Source organism: Myotis myotis, unplaced genomic scaffold (genome assembly GCF_014108235.1).
Source record: "Myotis myotis isolate mMyoMyo1 unplaced genomic scaffold, mMyoMyo1.p scaffold_m19_p_9, whole genome shotgun sequence".
Taxonomy (NCBI): Eukaryota; Metazoa; Chordata; class Mammalia; order Chiroptera; family Vespertilionidae; genus Myotis; species Myotis myotis.
Genome location: NW_023416401.1, coordinates 64,221,874 through 64,249,352, shown reverse-complemented (window position 1 = coordinate 64,249,352; position 27,479 = coordinate 64,221,874). Strand labels below are relative to the sequence as shown.

General features: G+C 47.7%; 2 protein-coding genes across 8 annotated transcripts in view; one reads left to right on the top strand and one right to left on the bottom strand.

Moving 5' to 3' along the window:
- The first annotated feature begins 695 nt into the window (after positions 1-695).
- Positions 696-5,115, top strand: GFRA4 (GDNF family receptor alpha 4). Its single transcript, XM_036320963.1, is given in 5 exon segments — positions 696-750; positions 2,594-3,018; positions 3,020-3,365; positions 3,923-4,014; positions 4,180-5,115. Coding segments are annotated over 5 exon segments (1,002 nt in total). The 3' UTR covers positions 4,264-5,115.
- A 7,280-nt stretch (positions 5,116-12,395) lies between these two features.
- ATRN (attractin) overlaps positions 12,396-27,479 on the bottom strand; it is a 157,240-nt gene continuing 142,156 nt past the window's right edge. For 4 of the 7 annotated variants that reach the window (XM_036323417.1, XM_036323419.1, XM_036323418.1 and 1 more), the window contains 4 exons: positions 26,543-26,621; positions 24,421-24,528; positions 19,628-19,742; positions 12,396-16,681 (listed from right to left, as the gene is read on the bottom strand). In XM_036323417.1, coding sequence (XP_036179310.1) covers positions 16,557-16,681; positions 19,628-19,742; positions 24,421-24,528; positions 26,543-26,621 — 427 coding nt within the window. In that variant the 3' untranslated portion in view covers positions 12,396-16,556. Of the gene's footprint in view, positions 16,682-19,623; positions 19,743-24,420; positions 24,529-26,542; positions 26,622-27,479 lie in introns of those variants that run through there. The other 3 variants (XM_036323422.1, XM_036323420.1, XR_004970097.1) reach the window with 3 other exon arrangements.

Genomic DNA, 27,479 nt, shown 5'->3' with positions numbered 1-27,479 from the left:
ATCTAGGTTTCAGGTTCAATTCCTGGTGCACGTACTAGAGGCAACCGATCAACGTTTCTCTCCCTCCCTCCTTCTTAAAAAAAAAATCAATAAAAACATATTTTTTAAAAAGTTAATAAAATTATAAAAGAAGGCAAAGAACAATGTTGTTTCAAAAAGTTTACGGTTTAGAATGGGAGAGACAGGGCCTCCTGGGGTGGCTGTAGGTGTTGCTGTGGGGAGGAGGGTGCTGTGTGGGGGGGGTCCATCTAACCAGCGGTTCTCAACCTGTGGGTCGCAACCCCTTTGGCAGTCGAACGATCCTTTCACAGGGGTCGCCTAAGACCATCCTGCATATCAGATCTTTACATTACGATTCATAACAGTAGCAACATTACAGTTATGAAGTAGCAACGAAAATAATTTTATGGTTGGGTCACAACATGAGGAACTGTATTTAAAGGGCCAGAAGGTTGAGAACCACTGACTAGACATTCAGGCTCTAGATTCAGTGGCTCCTGGATCTACCTGAGGTGAGGCTTAGGGTGGAGACTCAGTGGGGGAGGGAGTCATGCAAAGGCTCCTCCCAGTGGCAGGAGTGCTCATGTCAGCACAGTGTCTGGGTTTCTACCCAGTTCAGCTCAGGCAGGGCTGGGAAGAAGGCACCTGTCCCACGTGGGTTCTGCCTGGCGCTGTCCTCCACTCTGCAGGCCGGCATGGCCCGCTGCTTGGGCTCCGTGATGCTGCTGCTGCTGCTACAGCTGCTTCTGAGTGAGTGGCCACCTCTTCCTCAGGACCTCTGAACTCTGGCCTCTCTATCCCAGATTCTCGGGGACAGAGTAGAGGGCAAGAGGGTGATTCCAGGAAAAGCTGGAAGGCAGGGAGTGTCGCCAGTGGGAGACCTGTGCTTGGGGTGCAGGGACACCCGGCAGTCTGCTCACAGCGCTCTGCTCATCCTGCTCCTGCCTTCGGGTCAGCCACCCCCTTCCCCAAGCCTCACCGTGGTACCCGTGCCCCAGGAACTGTCCTTTTCCTATTGCCTGCCCTCTCCCACCTTTCTTACCCTTCCTCCAGCCTCAGCCCCCCACTTTCAGTCTTGGAGTTTCACACTGATTTCTTGCCCGGCATCTTCAGTGTCTCCCTGCCACTCATCTGCTGTTCCACCAGTTCAGACTGTCTCTTTCCCACCTGAAGCATCGTGGAGGGGTCATACTGGGTGGGATGAGGAGAATGAAATCAGGCAGAGGAGATCTTGGAGCTGAGATGTGCTGTTTTGAGGGTGATGATGAGGTAAGGGTGTTCCTCACGAGGGAGACAGGTAAGCAAATCAGCAGAGGTGGAACCAAGACCTTAGGGGACAGACACAGGTACTGTTGTATCTGGCTGAGGCCTGGGAACAGGAGGGGCTTTGCTGGGAGAGAAGGGCACAGTTTGCCTGCCCCGCTGTGTCCTGGAGGAGAGAGGGAGGGCCAAACCTCTCCTGCCAAACCTCTCCACTTACATACCCACTCCGAGTCCTTAGTGTCTGTCTGTCCTTCCAGCAGAGAGGACGGCACTGAAGCCACTGCAAGAATCACCAGGGCACCCAAAAGAGGTGGTCAATGTCAGAGAGGGGCCCTGCTCCAAGCCCTGAAGCAGGGGACCCTCCTCCACACATACACAGTGAGATGGGGGTGGGGCCAGGCTGGGAGCTGGCCTGCCAGCTTCTAGGGGCTGAGAACATGAGGGGCAGAGGGAGCCTGGTTTGGTGCCCTAGGTTCTAGGAAGAGGCTACGGGGCTGGATTTCGATGTGGCCTGCGGCACATCTGCCCAGAGCACACCCTCTGCCCAGCCAACCCCTGGTGTGTGCCAGCTGTGCCAGGTGCACCCTCTGGCCCTGTGGCTCGGATAGAGCCCTGTGGCCTGCCATGAGGGACTTCTCTCAGATCCACACCTTAGCAGCCGGGCTCTCCAGCGCCCAGAGCCCTTTCAAGAATCCCTTTTTCCCCTAGCTGGTAGAGGCTGGAGGAACCACGAGGAAGCCAGAGTCCAGATGGGGCAGCATGGGTTAGACCGGCCAAAGGGAGCACCAGAAGGGAGTGGAGAGGGGCCGGTGGAGGTGCAGGAGGCCAGGAAGGAGGGAGAACCAGAAACCTATGGACCCATTTGAAGGGTCTCCAAACGGATGGGGGAGAGGGAAGGAGGAGAAAGAAGAAAGCTCAGCGTGCCAGAGCGACGATGAGGAGTGTCCACTGTCCTCAAGGCAATTTCTGATAAAGTCTTCATTAACCAGGTCCCCCCCAGCTTTGTTTCCGCGTCAGGGGCGTCTCATGAGAGTGGGAGGAGACTCGGGGATCCCTCTTTGGGTGGGTGGGACGTTCTGGGAGAGGGGTGGTGCCTGGAGAGGATGGGCCTCAGCCTCTAGGGGAGCCTCGGTGCGCCCCATCCATCCCTGATGTGTTGCAGGAATCCCCCGGGCCCAGCGCGCCACTCATCCCCGCGACGGAAGGCCGTTTAGTGCTGGTCGTTCACACCTTCAGGCCACACTCTGTTCCCCTCGGGTTTTGAGCGCATCTCCGCGGGGCCTGCGGGCCGCACCGAGAACTGACTGCAGTCTGCCCGCCCCTCCACTAGGGTCTACGACGAGCTCCGCCGCACGGAACCGATGCGTGGACGCGGCCGAGGCGTGCACGGCGGACGCGCGGTGCCAGCAGCTACGCACGGAGTACGTGGCGCAGTGCCTGGGTGGAGGCGCGGGCGGGCTGTGTCCCCGCGCCCGCTGCCGCCGCGCCTTGCGCCGCTTCTTCGCCCGAGGGCCGCCCGCGCTCACGCACGCGCTGCTCTTCTGCCCGTGCGCGGACCCCGTGTGCGCCGAGCGCCGGCGCCAGACCTTCGTGCCCGCCTGCGCCTTCTCCCGGCCCGGCCAGGCGCCGCCCTCCTGCCTGGCGCCCTTAGACACCTGCGAGCACAGCCGGGTCTGCAGGTGCGGGCGGGGGCGGGGGCGGGGGCGGGGGCGGGGCCTGAGGGCCGGGCCCCCATTCGCTCATCGTTTCCCTCCGCACCGCGCAGACCCCGCCTCCTGGCCTTCCAGGCCTCCTGCGCGCCCGCCCCCAGTGCGCCCGACGGCTGCCCGCGAGATCAGGCCTCCCGCTGTCTGCGCGCCTACGCGGGCCTCATAGGTACACAGTGCGGGGGCCCGGGCGCGGACGGGGCTCTTCCGGGCTTCCTCCACCCGGGTGGACCGATTACTGCGCTCTCGGGGTCCCCGCAGGCACCGCAGTCACCCCCAACTATGTGGACAACGGGAGCGCGCGCGTGGCGCCCTGGTGCGACTGCGGAGCCAGCGGAAATCGACGGGAGGAGTGCGAAGCCTTCCGGGAGCTCTTTACCGGGAATCGCTGCTTGGGTGAGGGCCGGGCAGGGGGCGGGAAGCACGCTTGGCCCTTACTGCCCTCTACCGAGCCGCCCCTAGGGGTGTGCGGGCTGGTGCCCTTGCGGGCGGGAGAGTACCTGGAGTGGAACTGGTTGAGATTCCTGCCTCTGCCGCTTCTGAGGCAGTTCCATCCCAGAGGCACTGGCAGCTCCTTTCATCGATGGTCTTGCCGTCCTCTGAATAGCTTGGCGGTTCCCTGCCCAGCCTGCGAGTTAGGGGGCCTGAGTTTGAAGCCCCCTCGAAGCCATTTTGTGTCCATCTGTAAAAGGGGGATGATAACGGTCACCCTCCCCAGTGAGAGTGGAAGACTACAAGGTTGGTGAGGCACTCATAGCGCCGTTGTCCTTACTTTGTTATTCCTTACCCTGCGCCTTCCATTCCAGAAGCCAGTCCTTGCAGGCATTCTATCTTCCATCTGTTCCTAGAGAGAGGCCACGAAGGTCGCCAGGGGTTTCTCAGTTTGTCCCCAAGGAGCTGTCCCCTGTGTTAGGGTTTCCCAGCCAAGCCCACCCTGATCCCTCCCTCTATAGATGGCGCTATACAGGCCTTTGACAGCTGGCAGCCCCCAGTCCTGCAGGCCCATCCAGACTCCAGCCAGGACCTTGAGCACAGCCGCCTGCAGGTAGGTGCAGGGAGGGGATGGTGAGCTGGCTTCCCCTGCACTGTTTCTTCCTTCCTTCCATGCCAGTTGGGCCTAGATGGACATGAGTGACCTGGGATGGGGGTGGACACAAAGAGCAGGGCCAGGCTTCTGCCTCAAGCCCACACTCTGCTCCCACCCTCCAAGGTATCCTCCACAGATGGGCCCCTGAAGGGGTGCTCCCTGCTCTCCATCTCCCTGTCTTGGCTCTCCAGACTCTGCTCTGACTAGAACAGCAGACCTTGAACAGCACAGCCAACTATCCCACCCTGCCCGGGTACATGGCCACCTCTGTGGCCTACTGCCCCACTGAAAAGGGACTGGTTTACCTCCCCCCCTCCCCGGCCCCCAAGCTAGCCCCAGTGGCTCTTGCCCTGCTGCCCTCTGCAGGTCTGGACATCCTGTGTGCTTGTCCCCTGGAGTGAGGCATATAGTCTACAGGCCTAATTGCGAAGCTCATGGTTTCCCTTTCAGTCGGTTTCTTGGTTGTAGGTCTCTTTCTCCACAGACCTTGGAACAGTTGGAGTTTCCCAAAGGTTAGGCATGAGAGGGGGTCACCTGTGTAGCCGAGGCCTCACCAGGCCCCAAGATAACCTAGAGAAGGTGAGAGACCAACCAAACTCCAAGAATTATAAGAGATTTTATCAGCCCCCCAAGCAGATTATACCTTAAAGAGTAATCTGAACAGATTTATAGGCAAAACCCCCGCTAACACTGCAGCCTTTCATGGCCCCTTCCCAGTTATGTGCCACTCATGATGATAATCACCCGTGTCCCATGACAAACGTCCCATGGCAGAGTGATATGTTGCTTGGTGGGTACCACCTTGAGTAGGTGGGAACCCAGTTCCCTGCATTGCACTGGCCATGTAGCCACCTACCCCATGGTTTAACCCAGCACTGGGAATGGTATCCACAGCTCAATAAACCCATGTTCACTGAGACCGGCCTTGCTTTCATGTGATCTGTGTCCTGGGACCTATGGTTAGCCACAGGGTGTGTTTCTGCTGCTGGCCAAGGTGACCTCAGATGGCTTCAGAACTTCTCTGGGCTCTGTCTCCTGACCTATCGATGCTGAACTGAATCTACTGCCAGGTTCTAGTGGCAGGGATTTTTTTTTTTTTTTTAAAGGATGTGGCCCACCTTCACACAGGGTTATGGGTGTACAGATGCTTCGCAATGCAAACACACATTCGACCTGCTCCAGCTGAGGCACAACATGAACTGAGGTGCATGAAGTTGGCCTGCAAAATGGCTGATGGGGGCACAACATGGAGCACCTCATGGGAGATGCAGTGCAGGGGAAAGTGTGCTGCTTACAATTCAAAGGCTCAGAAACAGCAACACACATATAGGAGCCAACCAACCCCTCCATTTGGACTCAAGACCCACACTTACAAAGAAATGCTATAAGCACACAACTCCATGGGCCCCACACAATAGTCTCCCGGTCTCTGTCTTCTATGTCTCTCTCTCCTATCCTTGAAGTAAAACAATGATCTTGACAACCCACCCAACCAATACACTGTATATGTGTGTGTATGTATGTGTATACGCTCATATGGTCACTGAAAACATAACAAAGGACGACACAATTCACTCACAAACAACACTGTGCTCACACATCCTCTGGGACACATGTGGGACACATGCCAGCTCCCCACAAACACAAGCTACACAGATACATGGTAGTGAGCACACACAGTCACAGCTTCCGTTGTCTAGGAAGCCACACCATGAGGGGACACTGGGGCATCACAAGCACAAAACATCACTCCACGCTAGCCAGGTGACGGCAGGAGCACGGGCCCCTCCAAAACAAGGCACAGGACCCTCCATCACAACAGCAACCTCGGTCGTCCGGACATACCCACCAGGAAAGGCACACGCACCTCTTCAAGGCAAAAAGACATCCACTCAAGGACACGCAGGAAAACTGCCCAGGGAAGCTCCAAACAACAATGACCTCGCAGGGATGGCCAAACCGGAACGTCCACCTTCCATAAATGACTTCCCCACCACCTCCACCGGTCCACCGCGGCTCCCTCCAACAGCTGCCCACACGAGTCCTGGCCTCTTCCGTCACAGCCAACAGCCAGCGGGGACATCGGCCTTGCCTCAACCTTCTCACACCGAACATGTTGGAGCACAGGCAGGGATGAACGGACAGAGGGATGGAAAGCTTCTGTACCACAAACATTTCCTTGGTCCCTAGTGGCAGGGATTTTGATTGCTTTGATCTATATTTTTACTTCTCTGCTAGTACTCAGATAAATAGACTACACTTCCTAGCCTCCCTTGCAGCTAAGGGTGGTCATGTGATACAGTTCTGGCCAATGAATGGAATTCACAGATGAGGCTTCCAGGAGAGCTCTTTAAACTGGAACTGACTTGCTGACTGGTCCCTTGAGTCTCTAGCCTCAACCCTCCCCTCTTCTTGCCCAGACCTTGGTGGCGATGTCTGTCTAGGACACGGGCACCATCTGGAAAATTGAGCCACTGCACCAATTCCAGTCCGCTTCCCTCTGGACTCCTCAGTGCATGAGAAAAAGACACCTCTAATTTGTTTAAGGCAATTTCTCCCTAGGCTTCTGCTATTTGCAGCCAAACCTAGGCCCTCCCTGCTTGACACAGTCCCACCTCTGAGGTGTTTGGGAGCCCTGGGGTCACCTACCATACTCACTTAGCGGAGCCCCATCTCAGTGCTTACAGAGCCCCACCCTGACAGACACTTGAAAGAAGGGGCGATGGGGCTTTTGTTTTTTATTCCTGCATATTCTATCTGCAGAGAGTCAGACTCTTTCCTGGAGCTGCGGGAAATTTATCATAAACGTTTTTGTGAACATTTGGTGTGTGTGGCCAGTGTGGACCCAATGAAGCCAAGGGCATTGTGTTAAACTTCAATTCTGCAAAAGAGTTTGGGGAGGAGAGGGCAGAACAGTGGGGGGCAGTACTAAGCTTTCTGCCCACCTCTTTCTTCCTCAAAATCATGGAGACTCCTGATGAGTGAAGGGATCCTGTGTCTCCAGGCTGCTCTTCTCAAACCTGGTTGAGGCTTGCCAGGGGCCATGAATTGGTGGAAGTGGACACGGCTGTTGGTGCCTTGCTCTGAGGCTGCTCTGGCCAGTGCAACCCATCCCCACGCCGCTGGGAACGTTGGCTGCAAACACAGCTCACAGCTGCCCCCTCCTCTAAAGGAAATGCCTGTAAAGTTACACTCTGCTCCCCGACGGACTGCAGCCAATGACTGGCTGAGGCAGGGGTGTCGAGGCCTAGCCTGCTTGCCTCAGGTGGGACAATTCTGTGCGCCAGTCTTGCTCCAGAGCTCCATGCGGGATCCCAGCTGAGACCGCATCCCAGCTAGCTCCTCCTGCCCACTCCTGCCTCCTTCACTTAGGAGGTTCTCCTGAGGGTAACCCCTCCAATAAATCAGGCCTGAGAATTCCTACCTTGGGCTCAGCTTCTGGAGCACCTAGTCTAAGACACAGGTTAGGTACAGATCACACCAAAGCCCAGGCCTGGGGCTGTCTTGACCAGAAAAAGAACCACCGGGTCTGGTACTGTGTACTTAGCAACTCGTACCAAACCCACAGACATCCTGTGAGGCAGCTGTCAACCAGCCTCCCACCTTCAACCAGTACTCTCCTGATTGAAACCAATCACAAATCCAACTGACAACCATCTGAGTTTCAGGCACAGCTGTCTTCAGGGGTTCAAATGATGTTGCCCCTGCTGGCCTGTGTTTGGCTCCCCTCTGCTGCCAGGCAGGCTCTCACCACAGGGCAGGTAAGAATGCCACCAGCAGCCTCCCATCTACAATCTCTCCTTGTAGCATTCTCGGCAGAGAAAGGCACCTCTCTTTCCCAGCATTCACGGACTGTCCAAGGCAGGACCCTGGTGGCCCCAGCACGGGTTATAAGCCTCTTCCAGTGGCCTGGGAGTGACATCAGCCCACTGAGATCACATGCAATCGGAAGGCAGTTTTCCAGTGGAAAACAGGAGGGGTATTGGGCCAAGTGAGAGTCCAACCTGTTTTCACTATGAGGAAGGAGGAATGTTCTCAACTACCTACATCTGCATGGGAGGGGACACCTAGGAGTGGGCTGGGGGGATATTGTGTGTGTTGGGTGTGTGTGGCGGTGGGCGGGGGAGGCGGGGGGAGAAGGAGAAGGATTGGGAGCTGGATGGGGAAGTGAAAGCATCACCTTGGCCTGCTCACCATGATTGCATGGTAGCCCAAACATAGAATTAAATATCTGCTAAATAACTTGCCTTATGTGAGAATATGTTAAACTCTCTTACTCCATGTTTTACTGATAATTGGAGTAAAACAGGCATGTACCTTTCAAAATGTTGGGAAGCTCCAAGTGAGCAGAACCTAGTTGAAAATTGCACAACTGTTCCATGGCAGCTGGCTGTCTTCCTTCAGTCCTAATCTCCAAGCAGACAAACTCAGGCTTACCCAGAGGAGCCTCTAACATCAGACAATGCGCAACGAAAAAGAGGCTTCCTTATTGGGTGCAGGGGGCAATGAAAGCTCCCCGGGGCCCCGTTGCCTGGCTGTTTTCCCCCAGCGTGAACATTTTGTGTGGGTGGCCTGAGGCTGGCTGGGGCATAGACCCAGTCAGCTCTGCAGAGAGAAGCCAAGAGAAGGGACAAGGTGTTTTGGTCTGTGAAAGGCACCGTCTTGCCACTCCTGGGCAGTCAACTTTCTGAAGGTTTTGTTGCTGTAGTGGGCTGAATGGTGGCCCCAAAGATATCTCCATGTCCTAAGCCATGGAACCTGTGACTTACCTTATATGTAGGCAAAAGAGTGAATATTACCTTATATGGCAAAAGATGCGATTAAATTAAGGATCCTGCAAGGAGGTGCTTATTCTGGATTATTTGAGGGGGCCCTAAATCCTTATATAAGAGAGGCAGAGGGAAATGAGACATGGCAGAGATGGGAGTGATGTATCCACAAGCCAAGGAATGCTGGCAGCCACCAGACGCTAGAAGCGGCCAGGACTGAATTCTCCTCTAGAGCCTCTGGAGCAGTAGTTCTCAACCTTCCTAACGCCGTGGCCCTTTAACACAATCCATCATGTTGTGGTGACCCCCAACCATAAAATATTTTTCGTTGCTACTTCATAACTGTAATTTTGCTACTGTTAAGAATGGCAATGTAAATATCTGATATGCAGGATGTATTTTCATTGTTACAAATTGAACATAATTAAAGCATAGTGATTAATCACAAAAACAATATGTAATTATACATGTGTTTTCCGATGGTCTTAGACAACCCCTGTGAAAGGGTCGTTCGACCCCCAAAGGGGTCGCGACCCACAGGTTGAGAACCGCTGCTCTGGAGGGACAGTAGCCCTGCCACACTATGATTCCAGACATCTGGCTTCTGGAACCATGAGGATAAATTTCTGTTTTTTTAAACCAGCAAGTTTGGATAATTTGTCATAGCAGCCCCAGGTAAATTAATGGAATTCTGTAAGGTTGTCAGAGTCTGGTTTCTGTCACTTCTGCCTAAAAAGGTCCTGGCTCATACATGGTGTTAAGTCTGGCCAAACATCTCAAGACTGAGTCCAGCTGTGGCCCCCACAACCAGGGAGGGGTCCTGCCAAGCTTGTCTACACCTGGGTGTCGGTTCTCTGTGTCCGATGAGGTAGGCTGCTTGCTGTCACTCTCTCACGTGCACTCCAGGAGACTGTTGTCCTGGCCTGATCCCTGTGACTGGGTCTCTGTTAGCTGTTGTCAACATTGAGCCGCTAGCTGCAGGTGGCTGGGGGCAGGGGAGTGAGGCAGAAAGGCAGGTGCTGGAAGCTTCTCTTGATTTATTGGTGGAAACTTCACGGTTCATGAATGCCCCCTCTGGCTTGGAGCCTGCTGTCTAGGGCACAAAGTTGATGTGGAAACTGTCCACTGCCCTTCCCCCACCTTCCCCAACGGAGAGAGGCAGGGCCAGTCTCACAGAACCAGCTCACTGTTACAGGAAGAATGGATATTAGCAGTGAAACCTCCAGAGAAGCAGGAGGACATGGCTCTGCAGGGCTTCAGGAGACACCTCCACACCTGGACAGAAACATGCTAGTGAGTCTGGCACGCATGTGAAGGGAGGCAGAGACATGGCCCCGCCTCGCTGGGCTGCAGGCCTGGGAAGCCCTGAGTTGAAGGATATCTTGGGAAATTGTCCTGCCAGGGACATGTCACCCCACCCAAAGGCCTCCAGTCCAAGCCAGAAGATGCAGAGAGGAAAATTAAGGTAAGTACACACACAACAGAACAAAATACACAAACAATCTTACTGACTGGGCCTCAAGGGACTGGGGTTGAGCAAATGAGGAAAGTCCTGGTGTGAGAATGGGCCTGGCCGCGGGGCCGAGTCCCAGCTCCCTGTGCAGCACACTTCATACAGTCGCTGGGATCGTCTGGTCTAGTCTCTTGAGTTGGGGACACAAGACAGGAGAGAATTCTTGCCAGGCATGTTCCACAGCCAGTAATGCTGGGCTGTAGGGTGTCTGTTCGGATGCGACCGCACAGGTGTGTGGGACTGGGGACTCAGTTGCCAGGAATGACATTGCTGTTGGTGACAGAATTTTCCAAAATGATGACCAGATCTTACTAACATTATGAAGAAAACCAAGTTTGGTCTTCACTTGATTTATACAATAGTTGCATATCTGGAAAACTGACTGTATATTAAACCAGCTCTCAAATACTTTGTGTTTATAATAGGGTTGGATTCTACACAAAAAATAACTAGAAACTGATTTTCACACATACACAAATATCCAGCAAGATGTCTGAAAATTGAGTGGGACGCGGGTCAGTTCCTTGTTGGGCAGGACAGTCCCACATGCCACAGGATGACCACCTTCTGGCCCACCCACTAAAGCACAGCAATCATCCCATTGCCTCCGCCCATGTCCAAAATGTCCTCTGGAGGGCAACCTTGTGCCAGTTGAAAACCATTGCCCCACAGGACCTGCCTGCCCCAACTCTTACCCCTGCTGTTAGAGCCCACTTTGCTTTTACCCACTGGGCATGCTGCCACCTCTGGGCCTCCACACCAGCTCCTTCCTTTGTTCAGCCCTCTGCTCAGCTGTCACATCAGAACGGTCCCTCCTCAGCACCACCATGTGAAGTAGCATGCCCCCAGCACTTTCTGCCTACCCTATTTTTACCTTTCTGTCAGAACCATCTGACATTTTACTCATTATCTGTCTCCCGCAATTACATTGTAAACTCTGTGAGGGCAGGGATTTTTGTCTGTTTTGTTCACTGTGAGATCCCTGGTCCCTACATAATGCCTGGCCAGGCAGGACACCCTCATGACCTGCCTGTACAAGAAGGATGAGCATGGCAGACGCACAGCAATCACTGGCCTATGGGGATTTTAAAATCCTGCCAGGCCCTGCCTTGGGGTGGGGGAGGTTTCTGCCCAGGCCCAAATCTGCTCTCTGGGCCACATCTGAGGTGGCCTTGGGCTGTGCCCTCAGACACAGCTTTCACAGCCCTCGCCTGCCTGCAGGTGGTTCTAATTAAGCTTCCTCAATAGTCACAGAGTTGGTTGTTTGTTTTCCTTTGCAAAGGTCAGGCTAATGGTTTCTCTGGCAACACAATTCCCTCAAAAACCTATGCTTTTTATTTTCTGTTTTCCAGCAGGGGTCCAGTGTCCGTGACAACATCCCTGGTTGTTTCCTGGACACAGTTCTAAGTTGGCCCAGGCTCCTCCAGCCCCCCCCCCCCCCCAACTCCTAGACCTTGGGCCTCGCCCACCCTCCCCTGTATGAACCACCGTCCTCCCTTGTGCTGCTTTCTCAGATGTCCTCAACTCTCCCGAGCCTCATCTCATCCTCTGGGCTTTTTGCATTCTACACCAGGGCAACAAAATGCACTTCTAACCCCATTTTTGAGGGCAGGAGCTGCATAAAGTGGGGCTGGGCATGCAGGAGGCCCACAGACGATACTTTCGATAACTTCATAAAAAACTGAAGACCAATGATGCTGCTGGGGCCATGGGGGACGAAACCTATCAGCAGACCTGAGATTCAGAAGTTTGAAAAACTAGAGACATTCAGGAGCCCACGAGGAGACGAAAGCTGACCCCGTGGGCAGCTGGCAGGCCCAGCGTCAGTGTGGACCGCTCTGCACACCAGTCTCCGAGGGCACACGGGTACCGGGGACACCAGGAAGCTCCTCCAGGGGCATCCGAGGTGCCCACGGGCTGGTTCTACCCCTTCATCTTCAACCGCCAAGTGCTTCCTCTGAGGCAGCTTGAAATTTGGGAACCATTAAACATTTTTTTTTCCTTAAGGCTCTAATGACCAAATTGTAAAAATAAAATTAAAGACAGAACAAAATCCCCCATTTTTACCAGATCTACTTTTATTTCAGAAGGAAGTTTGTAGTATAGTATTTACTTTTGTTTATATACAAGTTCTTCACATTTGTGTTTAAAATGCAGACCTCCCTTAATTCTCGTTCCTGCTTAAATTAGCTGTTATTTTACAATACAAAAAATACCAAAAAATTGCGGTCCTTAAATGTATGTATAGTACCCACAATCCTCAGCAATGAAATAGTTTACAATACTTACTCCATATTTACATGAGTGCAATAAATGCTAAATTATACATATTAACAAACTAAGCTTGAATCCAAACAAAAAAGTAAATAACTACAGAACAAAAACATTTTCAAAGCCAGAATTAGTTCAATGAAACAGGCTTCACTAGTGTTCAGAATGTTTTGTGCCCAAATTCAGTTACTGGAAGTCACTTCCATTATTGCCTTTAAAAGAGAAGGCGCCAGTTTTCGTCCGCTCTCCAGACCGTTTCCCTGCCGGCAAGGGTGTTTATTAGTCTGAACCACTCAGGGACATGTCTCCTGGCGGGCCTAGCTCTCTACAAACCATCACCATGACTTCGGAGGCCGAGTTTGGTACACTGGGTAAACATTTCGGACTGAGAGCTGGTGCACAGACGAGGACAGTCCTTCTGCCTTCCTGGGCCTGTTCTCAGGATGGCCAATTCTCACAGAATTCCTAAGGAAAGACCTGGATGGTGGGTTTGGGAACTGGATTCTGTCGTAATTCTGGAGCTTCTTTTTCATCGTGGTCACTGCCCTAGCATTAGTTTAGGTTGTTAGTAAGTGCTTAGTGAATATTCGTTGACTGGATGAATGAAACGGAAGGATCGAATGTGTTCATGACAAGGCGCCCCTCCTCCCCCGCCAAGGACGTGAATCATTCCCACCCCTACCCAAATGCATCCCTAAGTTGAAGGAGTAAGACTTGCACTGAAGGTAAAATGACTTTTTCTGATAGTGCTCTAGTCTCTTCATTTGCCCCAGATTTTCTGGGGTCTCTAATCTTGCACCTCAGGCCTCACCACAGATATTCCCATGTTTCCCTTTTGCTGCCAGTCCTCGATCCCAAGCTGCTTTTCCTCCGGGATAGCCCAGGGAAGTAGGAGTTGCCTTCTCTCCACACCTCCTCCCACCTTTTGGAGGCGATCCTCAGAGAGAAGCACAGACTTCTGCCTAAGCTGTGTGTATAAGAGAGTAGGGGAGGGTAGGAGGGCAGGGTGTATGCAGTTCTCCATGGGGAAGCAGGAGCTATGTATCAACTAACTACCCCACTCCCACCTACAGTTTCCAGTACAGTAAACTATTGTCCTTGGAAGTGATCACTAAAAATTTAGACAAAACCACAACAAAATGCAGCCTGGAAATCCCCTTTTCAGAAAATCTGATTCTACAGGTATAATCTTTGAACTGAAAGACTTTGAGAAACATTTCTCATGATGAAACTGGCTGTTCTGGCCCCACAGCACCCGGAGGCTGACAGGTTGATGCACAATGCTCTTGCAGAGCCAACAACAGTGACAGATTCCCACTGCCTTCGAGTCTCCTCACGTACTGCTGTTTACACGAACTCACTGCCGGCTTCCATGTGTACTGACAGATGACCGGGTTCTCAGAGTTATCCCATTGGTACCAGATGCACTTGAACACATCGGCATGATGGGGGTGCCCTTTCTGGCTTTGTTATCAGAGCTTCAGGGCCTAACAAGAGGACTTCTCTGAACTTGGATATCCAGTATATGGCACAAACACACATTGGGTGAAACTCAGATGCCATAAATTTAATAAAAATACATTTAGATATTTTTCTGTTTTATGTACACTCTGAATGTCTGAACATTCTGGACTACTGTATAGTTATGTACAAGTGCAGTATCAAGGTTGTCATGACTACTTTATGTACAGGCTCTCCTGTGACACGCAGACATCCCTGAAGTTCCAGGTGATGCCCTCTTGGTAATTGGCTCTAAGCGAGTGCCTTTTCTCCTGCCACCCCCTTCCTCTGGCTGAGCCTGGAAAAAGCCGCTTGCTATGGGCTGCAAAAGAGAAGCAGTGGGTTCAGCTGCTTCTCCACTGTGGGAGCAGAATTACACTTCATTTGCTCTTTTCTTCCCTTTTAAAACAAAACATTATCTTTTAGGAAAAAATAAATAAAACTAGGTGGCTGTGGGACCAGTGCATGTTCTTTCAAGGCCTGGGACTACTGTGGGGAAGGGACTTCTCTGGACAAGGGCACACGGGGTCCTTAGAACAAATACGGATGCCCCTTGTGGTAGAATCCTCTGCAGTGCCTCCCTCTGGGCCAATCATAGGTGAAGGGCCATCCATGGCAGGCTCCGCATGGGTATGGTGACCTGGAGTAGGGACATGAGGAGTCCAGGGGTCTTTTCTAGAACCATCTGCTCTTTAACAAGTGATATGAAAATACAGCTTTCTAGAGGCAAGTCTCAAAGTAGAGGTATTTTGTGAACCCGACAGTATTTTCTAGTTCAACTTCTTTGAAAACATCTTCCCAGGCCATTCTTCATGGGAGTGGGTCGGTAGTGGGGAAGAGATAATACTCCCTCTCTAGGCACTGCATTTCAAGGTGAAATGTCACAGTTTTTGCTCTTTTGAGTATTTACTTATCCAAACTCACAAATTTGAGCCCAGTTGTCTAGGGGTCCACCCCAGGCTCTGAAGCAGGAGAGGTCTTGGGAGGCTGCTGCATAATGCCAGGGAACAGAGCACCATGGGGACAGCACGATGCCCAGGCAGTGCCCTGGGAGAAAAGCCAGGTCTGTCCCCACCCTGCTTACATTTGGTCACTTTCCATTTGGCGTAGTTTTCCCTTATCAATTTTTTCCCTGTGCTTTTCATCCTTTTAGTGTTCACTGCCTTCCCCATGGCCACCACCTGGGCCTGGGGAGGCGTGAAGAACACAGCCCCTCCTGGGGGAAGAGGTCCTTCGCCTGGCGTGCGATCCCACCGCAGCCTGCAGCTCGGCGCAGGCTCCAGGAACAGAGTTGCTTTGATCCAGATGCTGTCATGCTCTTTTCTGCTCAGGGGAGACATGTACCACGAGTGAGTCCCTTCTTCTGTGGTGCCCTGGCAGCAGGGGGACACATGGGGATCACGCCTAGTGTCCTTATGCCAACAATAACAGCAGGAGCTTTTACAGTTAGGTCATTTCCGCTTTCCTCTCAGTCCTTGCTGCTGGGATAAAGGTTGCTTGGGGTGAGAATTCTTTCCTGGCTGCAAAGTACATTTTAGAAAAAAAGCAGATTGCCAATGGGAGCTATTTAAATTCAGTAAGAATGTAGGAATGCAATTATGTAAAAACGTAAGCTTACTAACTTTCCAATTGCTAGATCTATTTAAAGTCTAGGCACTTAGTGTGTGTGGGTGTGTGTGTGGGGGTTGGGGGGGGGAGAGTGAGAGAGAGAGAGAGAGAGAGAGAGAGAGAGAGAGAGAGAGAGAGAGAGAAATTCCAAATGGATTAAGACCTAAATTAACCAAGTTGCTATAGAAAACTACCTATCACACCAGTTTACATTCTAAGTAGCACTGCTGACCTTGACATTTAAAATAGCCCCCTTCTATCTCAGTTTAATATGATTCAAAAGTGACATTAGGTCTCAACTAGAAAAAAAGCTCCCTGGAAGAGAGTTATCTGCCTAAAATGTGCAAGAATAAATAGCACATATTTTTAAAAAGATAGCAGGTTTCAGATGACAAGTTCATCCATCTAACTAGTTTTGAAAAGACCTTGTTCCAGAACGACTGATGATGCGCGTTCACTTGTAAACACATCTTTGTTTTTTGCACAGTTGAGACAGTCCCAAGACCAGTTTCCCACAAGTAAACCTGAGTATCATTCCTAGCTCTCTCACTGGCTCCACACTGGCCTCCTCCAGCAACATCTGGATCGTCCCTGGACCTGTAATTAAATCAATTATTCCCTATGCAAAAATAAAAGGTTAGATGCTGGAGCACAGATGGGAGAAACTGTCAAAGAAAGCTTGTGAACATGCAGATGAGTCGATGTTTCCAGTCGGAGGGTTTCCAGTTTTTTGCCCTGCTCCGCTCAGCACAGCGTCTCCTGCCTGCTCCCTCCCTGCAGACTCTAGCACGCCACCTCGCCTCCACTTGCTCACTCACGGAGATTCCCTGGCCCCAGCATCAAATGCAGGTCCCAGGCTGCGCAGGGGGCTGCTGCTTCCGGTTTCTCAGTGCTCCTAACTTCTCTTTGTACAGCATTGGCAGGTGCTGAGAAATGTCCACCAGGGCGCTGGCTACTGCGAGACCTTGGGAGAACCCAAAGAGGGAACACATGTTAAAGAGCAGCTTGCTTGTATCTTCAAAAATAAATTTTAAAATTCTGTTTACATTCCCACAATACAATAAACAAAGCAATAAAGTATGTAGGGAAGTCTTATTGCACTCTGCCCCTTCCTCCACCTGTCCCCTCGCCAGCTGAGAAACTGTTCTCACTAGTTTGCATATATTCTTTCAGGGTTTAGTTATACAAATACAAATACATATTCTTTGCCCCCCTCTTGTTATACAAAAAGGTATAGCCTGCTTTTCAGATCAATCAAGCCAAGTGCTCTGCGTGGTGGTGGGAGCATTTAGTATGATTGCAGACATACTCTAAGCCAGCCGTGGGTAAACTACGGCCCGCTTGAAATGAATAAAAACTAAAAAATAAAAAGACCGTACCCTTTTATGTAATGATGTTTACTTTGAATTTATATTAGTTCACACAAACACTCCATCCATGCTTTTGTTCCGGCCCTACGGTCCAGTTTAAGAACCCATTGTGGCCCTCGAGTCAAAAAGTTTGCCCACCCCTGCGTCTAAGCACTAAATTTCTCCTACTGGTCTCCAAAGGGAGGCCAAGAAAAAGCATCTTTTTAAAAATATGTTTTTATTGATTTCAGAGAGGAAGGGGAGGGAGAAAGAGATAGAAACATCAATGATGAGAGACAGTCATTGATCGGCTGCCTCCTGCACGCCCCCAACTGGGGATCGAACCCGCAATCTGGGCATGTGTCCCAACTGGGAATCAAACAGTGACCTCCTGGCTCATAGGTTGATGCTCAACCACTGAGCCACATCAGCTAGGCAAGCAGCACTCTTTACAATGTAATGCAGATTCATTCCACATGGCCCAACCAGCACTAGTGATTTTTAAAAAATGTTTTTATTGATTTTAGAGAGAGAGGAAGGGAGAGATAAGATACATCTATGAGAGAGAAACATAGATTGGCTGCCTCCTGCACACACCCTACTGGGGATTAAGCCCACAACCTGGGCATGTACCCTGACTGGGAATCGAACCAGCGACCTCTTGGTGCACGAGACAACACTCAACCAACTGAGCCACACGAGCCAGGCCAGCACTAGTGATTTTTATATCTATACCACGATACGGGTTAGGGCAGACTCTGAAATAAGCAAGGTTCTTTAATCTCCCCGTGCCTGTTTCTTCCTTTGTAAAATGGGGAATAATAACACAGGGCTTGCATGAGGAGTCAATGAGTGAACTGAAGCATCCTTAGAATGCTGCTTGGCTCATTTCCACCCCCACCTCTGCTTAGAGACTGGTGGTTCGTCTCCTTTTTGGCTGGTAACCTTTAACTGAGCTCATCTGGGAAAAGGCCAGCCCAGGCTCAGCTGGTCAGGAGCCGTGCTGGCAGACTTGTCGCTCACCTCAGAGCCTACAAAATAGGGGAAAAGGAGAGGGGGTGGTTTTTAAGTGCCAGGTTTAGTGCCTGGAATTCAGTGGAGAATCCAGTAACAACTGTTAACCAAAGGCAGAGCCAGGTGCTCTGGGAGTCCGTGGACACCCTCTGAAATGGGGGGTAGAGAATGAATGGGGTCTCAAGCAGTGGGTGGGCCTTTCTCAGGAGTTCAGAGGGGTGGTGGGGCACATCAGGAAGAGTTTGGGGCAGAAAAGGCTGCAGTGTTGCAAGTCTGTCATCTACTCCCCACCCTAGCCAGCACCTTGCCATCAGGGAGAACCGTCCAATGTGGTGGCAGAAGACACAGCCCCAGAGTCTTCAGGTCAACGGGTCATCCTGCCCTCAACATGGGCAAGTTAGGGGCTCAACGCACAGAAACCCCCGGGTGAGGGCAAATCAAGCTGTCCCCATGAAGTGAAGGCAGAAACCCTGGCCTGGCCATGTCCAACAGCCTCCCTTTGTGAGGACACCCCAGACGCAAACCATCTGAAAGCTCAGCAGGAGGCTCTGCTGGTTATGCTCGGGGCTGTGAGCTCAGGGCCTGGGCAAGGATTCTGCTCACACTTTCCTCAGAGGCTTTTTTTTTTAGTGGAGGCAACCCTGACCCCTGAATCATCTCAACTGAAAGTTGTCTCAAACATTCATATTGTCTGAGGCATCCCTCCAAAGTACTCCATGGTTAATCAAGATACTTCAAAACTATACTCCATCTTTCCTTCATGTTCAATAATAAGACAATGTTTATCCAAATTATGATCCATGTATTTGATGGAATAGTATAAAAGAGATTGGTAAAAGATTATGTAGTAAGATGTTAAAATGTTTATGAAAGTTATATGAAAAAAAAAGAATAAAAATAAGAACGACACAAACATTTCAACTAAATTGCTGGAAGGAAACAACAGAACAGTGAAAAATGCCCTGGCCAGGTAGTTGGTTAGAGTGTCATCCTGATACGCAAAGGTTGTACGTTTGATCCCTGGTCAGGGCACATACATGAAGCAACCAATGAATGCATAAAAATGTTTGGAACAAAATGATATTCCTCTCTCTAAAATAAATCAATTAAAAATGTATAAAACACAGTGAAAAAGCAAATGAAATGCAATAGTTCTGGAAATACCAATTTGAAAATCACCAGCTTGGAGGAGCCTGAGAGTAGGTAAGATGACAGAGAGTAAGAATGGAGGAAGAGGAAGAACGCCTACATTTAGGGGCAGAGGAAGGAGAGACAGGAAAGGAGCAGCAAAGCCAGAGGAGGCCAGACACACTGTAGGCAAAGGAAGGCGTGGTAGGAAGCATCAATATCACTGGGAAGCTGGCGCAGTGAGGGGAGTTCTGGACTTCCCCTGGGAAGGACCTTAGGAAAGACAGTGAAGGAAATCCAGTGATGAGGGAGTTATCTCACCAAATTCTCATAACACCATGAGGCAGGAACTAGTCACATTTATACCCCAGTTCTCTGTAAAAGGGAAGGATCCTTCGCTGACCTTCTGGTCTACTCACCGGACTGCCCAGGAGGAGGGATTCCACCAAGGCCTCGAGGGAGCCTCACAAATGCAGAGAGAACAGCAGCTTTGTAGTAAAAACATGGCTCCAGGGCAATGGGTTTGGGAACAGCCTGGTGGAAGAAAAAGAATTAGCTAGAGTGGTGTTTCTCAAGCTTTAGCTCTGCAGCCTTCAAATGTGATTTTGTAAAGATGCCCTCTGTATTAGTTCCTGTTGGTGTGTAACAAATTATAAACTTAGTTGCTTAAAACAACACATCTAGCCCTAACCGGTTTTGCTCAGTGGATAGAGTGTCAGCCTGAGGACCGAAGGGTCCCAGGTTCGATTCTGGTCAAGGGCATGTACCTTGGTTGTGGGCACATCCCCGGTAGGGGGCATGCAGGAGGCAGCTGATCAATGTTTCTCTCTCATCAATGTTTCTAACTATCCCTCTCCCTTCCTCTCTGAAAAAATCAATAAGATATATTTAAAACACACACATACACACACACACACACACACACACACACACACACACAAACACAAACAAAAAAACAAAACAAAACACATCTATTATCTCAGTTTTGTGGGTCAGAAGTCCAGACGAGCTCTGGAGCTCTGTAGGGTCTTCTGCTTAGGGATAGAGGACTATCCAGTTCTGGAAAATTCTTAGCTTTTATCTGACAAGAGTCTCAGTTCTTATCTTCACAAGGAGGAAGTCAAGTATCAGCTGGGCTCTACTCTTATCTCAGGCTCTGGGGCAGAACCTGCTTCAAAACTCATTCAGGTGCTGGCAGAGTCCAGTTCCTTGCAGCTGTAGGTCTGAGGTCCTCACTTCCTTGCTAGCTGTCAGCCAGGGGCCACTCTCTTCTCTTGCATTCCTGCTCATATGGCTTCTCCAGCTTCAAACCAGTGATTATCCATCAAGTCCTTACCATGTTCCCTCTGTGCCACCAGCCAGAGAAAACTTTCCCCATAGCTTAAGGTCAATTACCTTGGGACTTTTATTACTTCTGCAAAATCCCTTCAGATCAATCCCTAGTTTGACTAACCATGAGACAGGAATCTTGGAGACCATCTTTAGAACCCTGCCCACTATACTCCCAAATATGTTAGCAATCTCTTCAGTTTGGTTGAAAAAAATAATTTCCAGAACCGCCCTGGCTGTGGCACGGGGAAATGGCTGGATGGGTGAAGTGGTGAAACCAGTTATGAGCAATTACAATAATCCAGGAACAAGATGACAATGGCCTAGATCAAGGTGGTAGGTCACAGTGGTGGAGAAGTACACAGTGGTCAGGGAATATTTTTAAAGATAAAGCCAAAAAGACCCGCTGACAAACTGGCTGTCCAATGAGAATGAGAGCAAGGATGAGTCACGGACGACTCCAGGAGTTTTGGCCTGAGCAAAGAGGATGATGGAGGTGATGTGTCCTGAGTTCAGGAACATATACAGAGGAGCAGGTGTGGGAAACACTATATACAGTTCAGTTCAGACGTGTTAAATTTGAGATACCTGCTAAGACATCCACGTGGGGACAATGAGTAAGCAATCTAATACATGAGTTGGAGGTTCATGGGAGAGATGTGAGGGGAGAGCTCATAGTGTTTAAATCCATGATGAGTAAGATCACTGCTATGGTCTGAATGTTTGCAGACTCCCAAGATTCATGTTAAATTGTAATGCCCAATGTGATAGTATTTTGAGATGGGAACTTTGGGAGATAAATAGATCGTGAGGACTGAGTTATCATTAATGGAATTAGTGCCCTTAGAACAGAGACCCCAGAGAGCTCCCTCATCCCTTGTACCATGTATAGGTTTCAGCTAGAAGGTGCCATATATGAACCAGGAAGTGAGCTTACAGAAGACAGTGAATCTTCTAGCACTTTGATCTGCACTTCCAGTCTCCAGAACTGTGAGAAACAAATTTCTGTTATTTATAAGCCACCCAGTCTCTGGCATTTTGTTATAGCAGCCAAACAGACTAAGACAATCACCAAAGGAGTAAGTGTAAAAGATGTGAGAAGAGACTCAAAGACTGAGCCTAATGTACATCACTGTTAAAAGGTATTGGGGAGATAAAGAGGGTTGAATAAAGAACAGCGAGCAAAAACAGCCATAGGGTGAGTGTGTGGTGTCCTGAAAGGAAAGTTAAGAAAGTGTTCTAAGGATTAACCAACTGTGTTATATGCTGCCAACATATGATATATGGTTTTGTTCAGTACTTTAGGTTTGTCTATTCTTTTTAATCCCACCAATTATTACTATTTCTTTTTTTTTAAAAAATATATTTTATTGATTTTTTACAGAGAGGAAGGGAGAGGGATAGAGAGTTAGAAACATCGATCAGCTGCCTCCTGCACACCCCCTACCGGGGATGTGCCTGCAACCAAGGTACATGCCCTTGACCAGAATCGAACCTGGGACCATTCAGTCCGCAGGCCGACGCTCTATCCACTGAGTCAAACCGGTTAGGGCCCAATTATTACTATTTCATCAGGACAATGTTTGCTTAGATTTATGCACGTGCTTACCCTTTCATTTACTTGCTATTCCTTATCATTCCATCCTCCTGGGGTAATTTTCCTTTTTTCTAGCATATTCTTTAGACATTTCTTTTGTATAGGTCTTTCTATTGGGGGCAAACTCTGTTTTTTCTTCTAGTCAGAAGATATCTTCAGTTTATCCCTGTTCTTGGAACATAACTTCTGGCCATGCTATGCTAGGTTGGCAGTTCTCTTTCAGTACTTTGACTATATTCTTCCACTCTCTTCTGGCTTCAGGTGCCACTAGTGAAAAGTCAGCTGTCACTCTGTCACTCCTTTGTAGGTGATATTTTCTTGTTTTCCCATTTCTTTGTTAATGCAGTAAAATACACGTAACATAACATTTACCATCTTAATTATTTTTAGTTGTACAGTTCAGTGATATTAAGTACATTCCTATTGTTGTGCAACCATTATCATCAACCATCTCCAGAACGGTTTTCATCTTGTAAAACTGAAACTCTATAAGCATCAAACAGTAACTCCTCATCCCTCCTCCCATCCCAGCCCCTGACGACCACCATTCTACTTTCTGTCTCTATGAATCTGACTACTTGAGGTACTTCATACAAGTGGACTCATACAGTATTTGTCCTTTGTGACTGGCTTATTTCACTTAGCATAATGTCCTCAAGGTTCAACTTGTTGTAGCATTTGTCAGAATTCCTCTTTTTTAAGGCTGAATAATATTCCATTGCATGTATATACCATGTTCTGTTTATCCATTCATTGGTCAATGGACATTTGGGTTGCTTTTATCTTTTAGCTACTGTGAATAATGGTTCTATGAACATGGGTATACAAATATATATTTGTCACCCTGCTTTCAATTCTTTTTGGGTATATACCTAGAAGTGGAATTGCTGGATTATATTATCGTTCTATTTTATTTTATAAAAAATCAATACTGTTTTCACAGTGGCTGCATTGTTTTTATATTCCCAACAGTGTACTAGGGTTTTAATTTTCTCCACATTGTAGTGATCTATTTTTGCTCTGGCTTATTTTAAGAAGTTCTCTTAAAAAAATGTTCTCTTTGTCTTTGGAGTTCTATAGTTCCAGTATGATAAATCCAATTGTACTATTCTTTCTCTTCTGTCTTCCCTTTGCTTTCTTTCCTTAATCCTGCTTGGGATATGTTTTGCTTTTGAAATCTGTATATTCATGACTTCTATCATTATGGAAAATTCTGTTATTATCTCTCTGACTATTGCTTTCCTCCATTCATTTGTTTTGGGACTCTGATAATATATATGTTAGATCTTTTCATTCTATCCCCCATATTCTTGTTATCTGTCATATTATCCATTTCCTTGTCTCCTGTTCTACATTCTATGTAATTTCTTCATATTCATCTTCCAGTTCAAAAGCTCTGTCCTCATTTATGTCTGATGTGCTGTTTGACATGTAAACTGAGTTATTTAAAAAATTTCTACTACTATACTTTCCATTTCTAACAGTTACATTTGGTTGTTTTTCAGATCTGCTTGGCCATTCTTGACTCTCGTGGCTTCCTCATTGTTATGATTCCATCTTTTATCTCTTTAAACATTTCATACATAGCTATATTATATCCTTTAGCTATCAATTCAGACATTTGAAGTCCTGTCTAAATCCACCTGCTGACTCTTATCATGAAATGTGTCTCTCTTGTCTTTGGGAATCACTTTAGGTTCTGGTTTTGGTTCATGACTTGTTCTTTCTTGGAAAAGGAAAAGGAGAATGGTCCCTGAAAATAATACCTACTTCCTGTGAGCTCAGTCATGTTTTAATAGTATATTTTATGCAGGATATATGGCTGTTTTACTAATGTAACTGAAATATTCCATCATTTTGTTAAAAGAGAAATTTTTTTTACTTTCCTCATCAGTTTTGGGGGAAGGAGTCAGAAATATTTACTTTACACAGTATTCATAGTGAATTATGATTCTGTCCCTTTAAAAATACATCCCTCCAAATACTTATAAAGAACAATGGTTCAATTTAGCTTTTTTCAAGTTTTAAAATACTATGCCATAGAATATCAGACAAATCATTTATATTTTAAAATCCCTTAAACATGAGACTGCTTAGTGACATGAATCAAAGACTGGAAAACAAAAGCAAAAGAATACAACTTTGGTGTGCTGGCGTATTGTGAAAAAGAAAGAGAGAAGAGAACAAGAGGCCACACATTAAAGTTCTCTCTCTCTCAGGTTTCCCCAACTCAGAAGCAGAATTTTGACAAATTAAGTTACAGGGACTTTGTAATCACATTCTCACCTTTATAGTTCCCCCAATAAGATCAGGAGGCTCTTCATCTGTTTCCAAGGCAACATTTACAGAGGCAAAGGGACGACTGGCCATCTGCTGCATCTCTCGCAGAAGTTGCTGACGAGTAAAACAGCAAGCATTACTGCAATGAGTACTGAGGGGATTTTATTAGAGAATACTACATAATTAAAATATCCCATCCTCCCTGATTCGAACAAATAAAACCCCAAATATTTTTAAAATAGTCAAGGGAAAGTTGGACAGAGACCATGTACTAGTTAACATTAGGAATTATTAAATCCTGTTGGATGTGGTAACAGCATTGTCATTATATTATAGAAAAAATCCTTATTGTATATGTATGTGTGTGTATGTGTGTGTGTATATATACACACACATACACACACACACACACACTTTAGTATGGATGTAATGTCACAATACCTGCTGTTAAATACATAAATAATATAGCCCTATATCATATATATATATATATATATATATATACACACACACACACACACACATACATACACACACACATATGGTTAATCCTCACCTGAGGACGTTTTCCCATTGATTTTTAGAAAGAGTGGAAAGGAGGGGGAGAGACAGAAAGAGAAACATCAATGTGAGAGAGACACATGGATTGGTTGCCTCCCCCATGCACCGACCAGGGTGGGACTCAAACCTGCAACTCAGGTATGTGCCCTTGACCAGCAATTGAACCTACAACCTTGGTGTAGCAGGACAATACTCTACTTGACTGAGCAACCTGGCCAAAGATGATTTAGGACTCTTAAATTTCCCATCATATCCTTTGCTCTGGAACACTTTATATGTTTTGAAAATAATTTTCGTAAGTATCTATGGAGGAATAGAATATTAGTATCTCCATGAACTCATCTTAAAATAGAAATTCCTTGGGTCTAATGACCTTTGTGGAGAGAGTAATATTTTGACAAGTTTTCAATTCCTTCTTCCCTGGTTACTAGTTTATTGTGGCTCTTACTTTTTTCTTACGCCATTTGGATGACTTGAATTTTTTCAGAACATTGTACAATTCATTGGGATTTTAAGATATCCTAGTAACAGAGCTATTAAAGAATCCTCTGAATATGTTACCGACTGATTTTTAAAATAATAAAGAGGCCGAAGCCGGTTTGGCTCAGTGGATAGAGCGTCGGCCTGCGGACTGAAGGGTCCTGGGTTCGATTCCGGTCAAGGGCATGTGCCTGGGTTGCGGGCACGCCCCCGGTGGGAGATGTGCGGGAGGCAGCTGATCGATGTTTCTAACTCTCTATCTTTCTCCCTTTCTCTCTGTAAAAAATCAATAAAATATATTAAAAATAATAATAATAATAATAAAGAGGATGCAACATTTATCTCTATGATAACATTACCTTTACATGGGTCAGAAAAAGTGTCATGCCCCCAGGAAGAGGCCCATATTCTGGAACCTATCTCAACCCCATTATAGACACTAATGTTCTATGATCAATGCTGAGTGCTTGTGAATTTTGGTTTTAGATACTCCCATTCTCTTCCAAATCTTGCTTACAGATCAATTTTTATACAGAAAAAGGCACAACTACATACAGAAAACAAAGCACATATAAGGTGAGGTCTTAGTGCATTTTCATAAGCAACAATGCAATAGACCTGATGACCAGAAGGCAGAGTATTAACAAGTGAAAGTTACAATAAACAAAGTTCTTATGTTGTAATTTTTAATGAAGTGTATTTATTTGATTTGTCTACTGTAAGTATTTGTTTGACTTCTTTTGCAACGGAGCTCTGGAAATAAATCAAGCTTCATAAAAATAAAATTCAAGCAAAAATTTAATTAGATACACATTTATCCTTCCTTGAAATATGAGAAATTCTTAGATCTCCAGGATTGGTAGGATGGGTAAAACTGGCACCTGTTTAAGTCAATACTAGAGTTTCCTTTTAGAAAGCTGAGATCATGTGGGCAGAATTAATGACATTTTATATAGTAGTAACTGGAGTCTACTGGCCATCCGTGAATATGTCCATCAATTATCACCAAATAGCTAATGCTGACTTGTTTAAGAAAAATGTGTAGAAAGGAACAGCTCCTACAAGGATTCATTAATCTGAGGCTTACCTCTCTGCGCCTGGAGGCCCAACAACTTTGTTTGATCTTCCAAACCACAGCAGCCACCAGGAGCAAAGAGAGGAAACAACTGTGAGAAAGGAAAGTACCAAATTATTATCCCAGCCCCCAGGATCAGCACCATTGTCTCCATATTCCAGGCCAGACAGGGAAACAATCGCCCAAATACCACCCCAAGCTCCTCTCTGATGAGTAATCACAACCATGTTCCAGTTCATAGGAAAGCAAAGTGTGAGGGGCTTCAATAAGCTGAGCTTCAGACCTTTTAGACTGTACAGTCCCCACCAGATGCTTGGAGAGACCCTGACCTCCTACTGGACCTTTAATGGAATGGCTTATCCCAAATAAGGAAAATAATTCTAACACAATTATGACAGATAATAAGTATACTATTTAATAAAAATTAATAAATGTTCACTGTAAGGTATAAAAATAGGAGAGAAGTTAATTTTTAAAATAACTTTTTATAAGGAAGAAGTAAATATAGAAGAAACAAACTTATGTGTAATAATATATATTCAATTATATTTTTACAAAGTAAATGAATACATTTTTGTAAAGTAAAATGATCATTCCCAAGCTAACAACTTTCTTAAAAGTACCAGGAGAGACTAACTCCCAGTGATCACGTAACTGCAGGTAATTTCAGTGTCCTCCCAACTGTAAACCAGGCACTCAATGGTTTGAAAAGCTACTGTGATAGCAGAGAACTAACTTCTGATAAAAGGATTAAGGAGCTGAACAAATACACCACTAAAGTAACTGCTAAAGTAATTTAAAAACTGGTGTTCTTCCAGCTGGTGTGGCTCAGTGCTTGAACATGGACCCAGGATCCAAAAGGTCACCGATTTGATTTCCAGGCAGGGCATATGCCCAGATTGCAGGCTTGATCCCCAGTAGGGGACCTGCAGGAGGCAGCTGATCAATG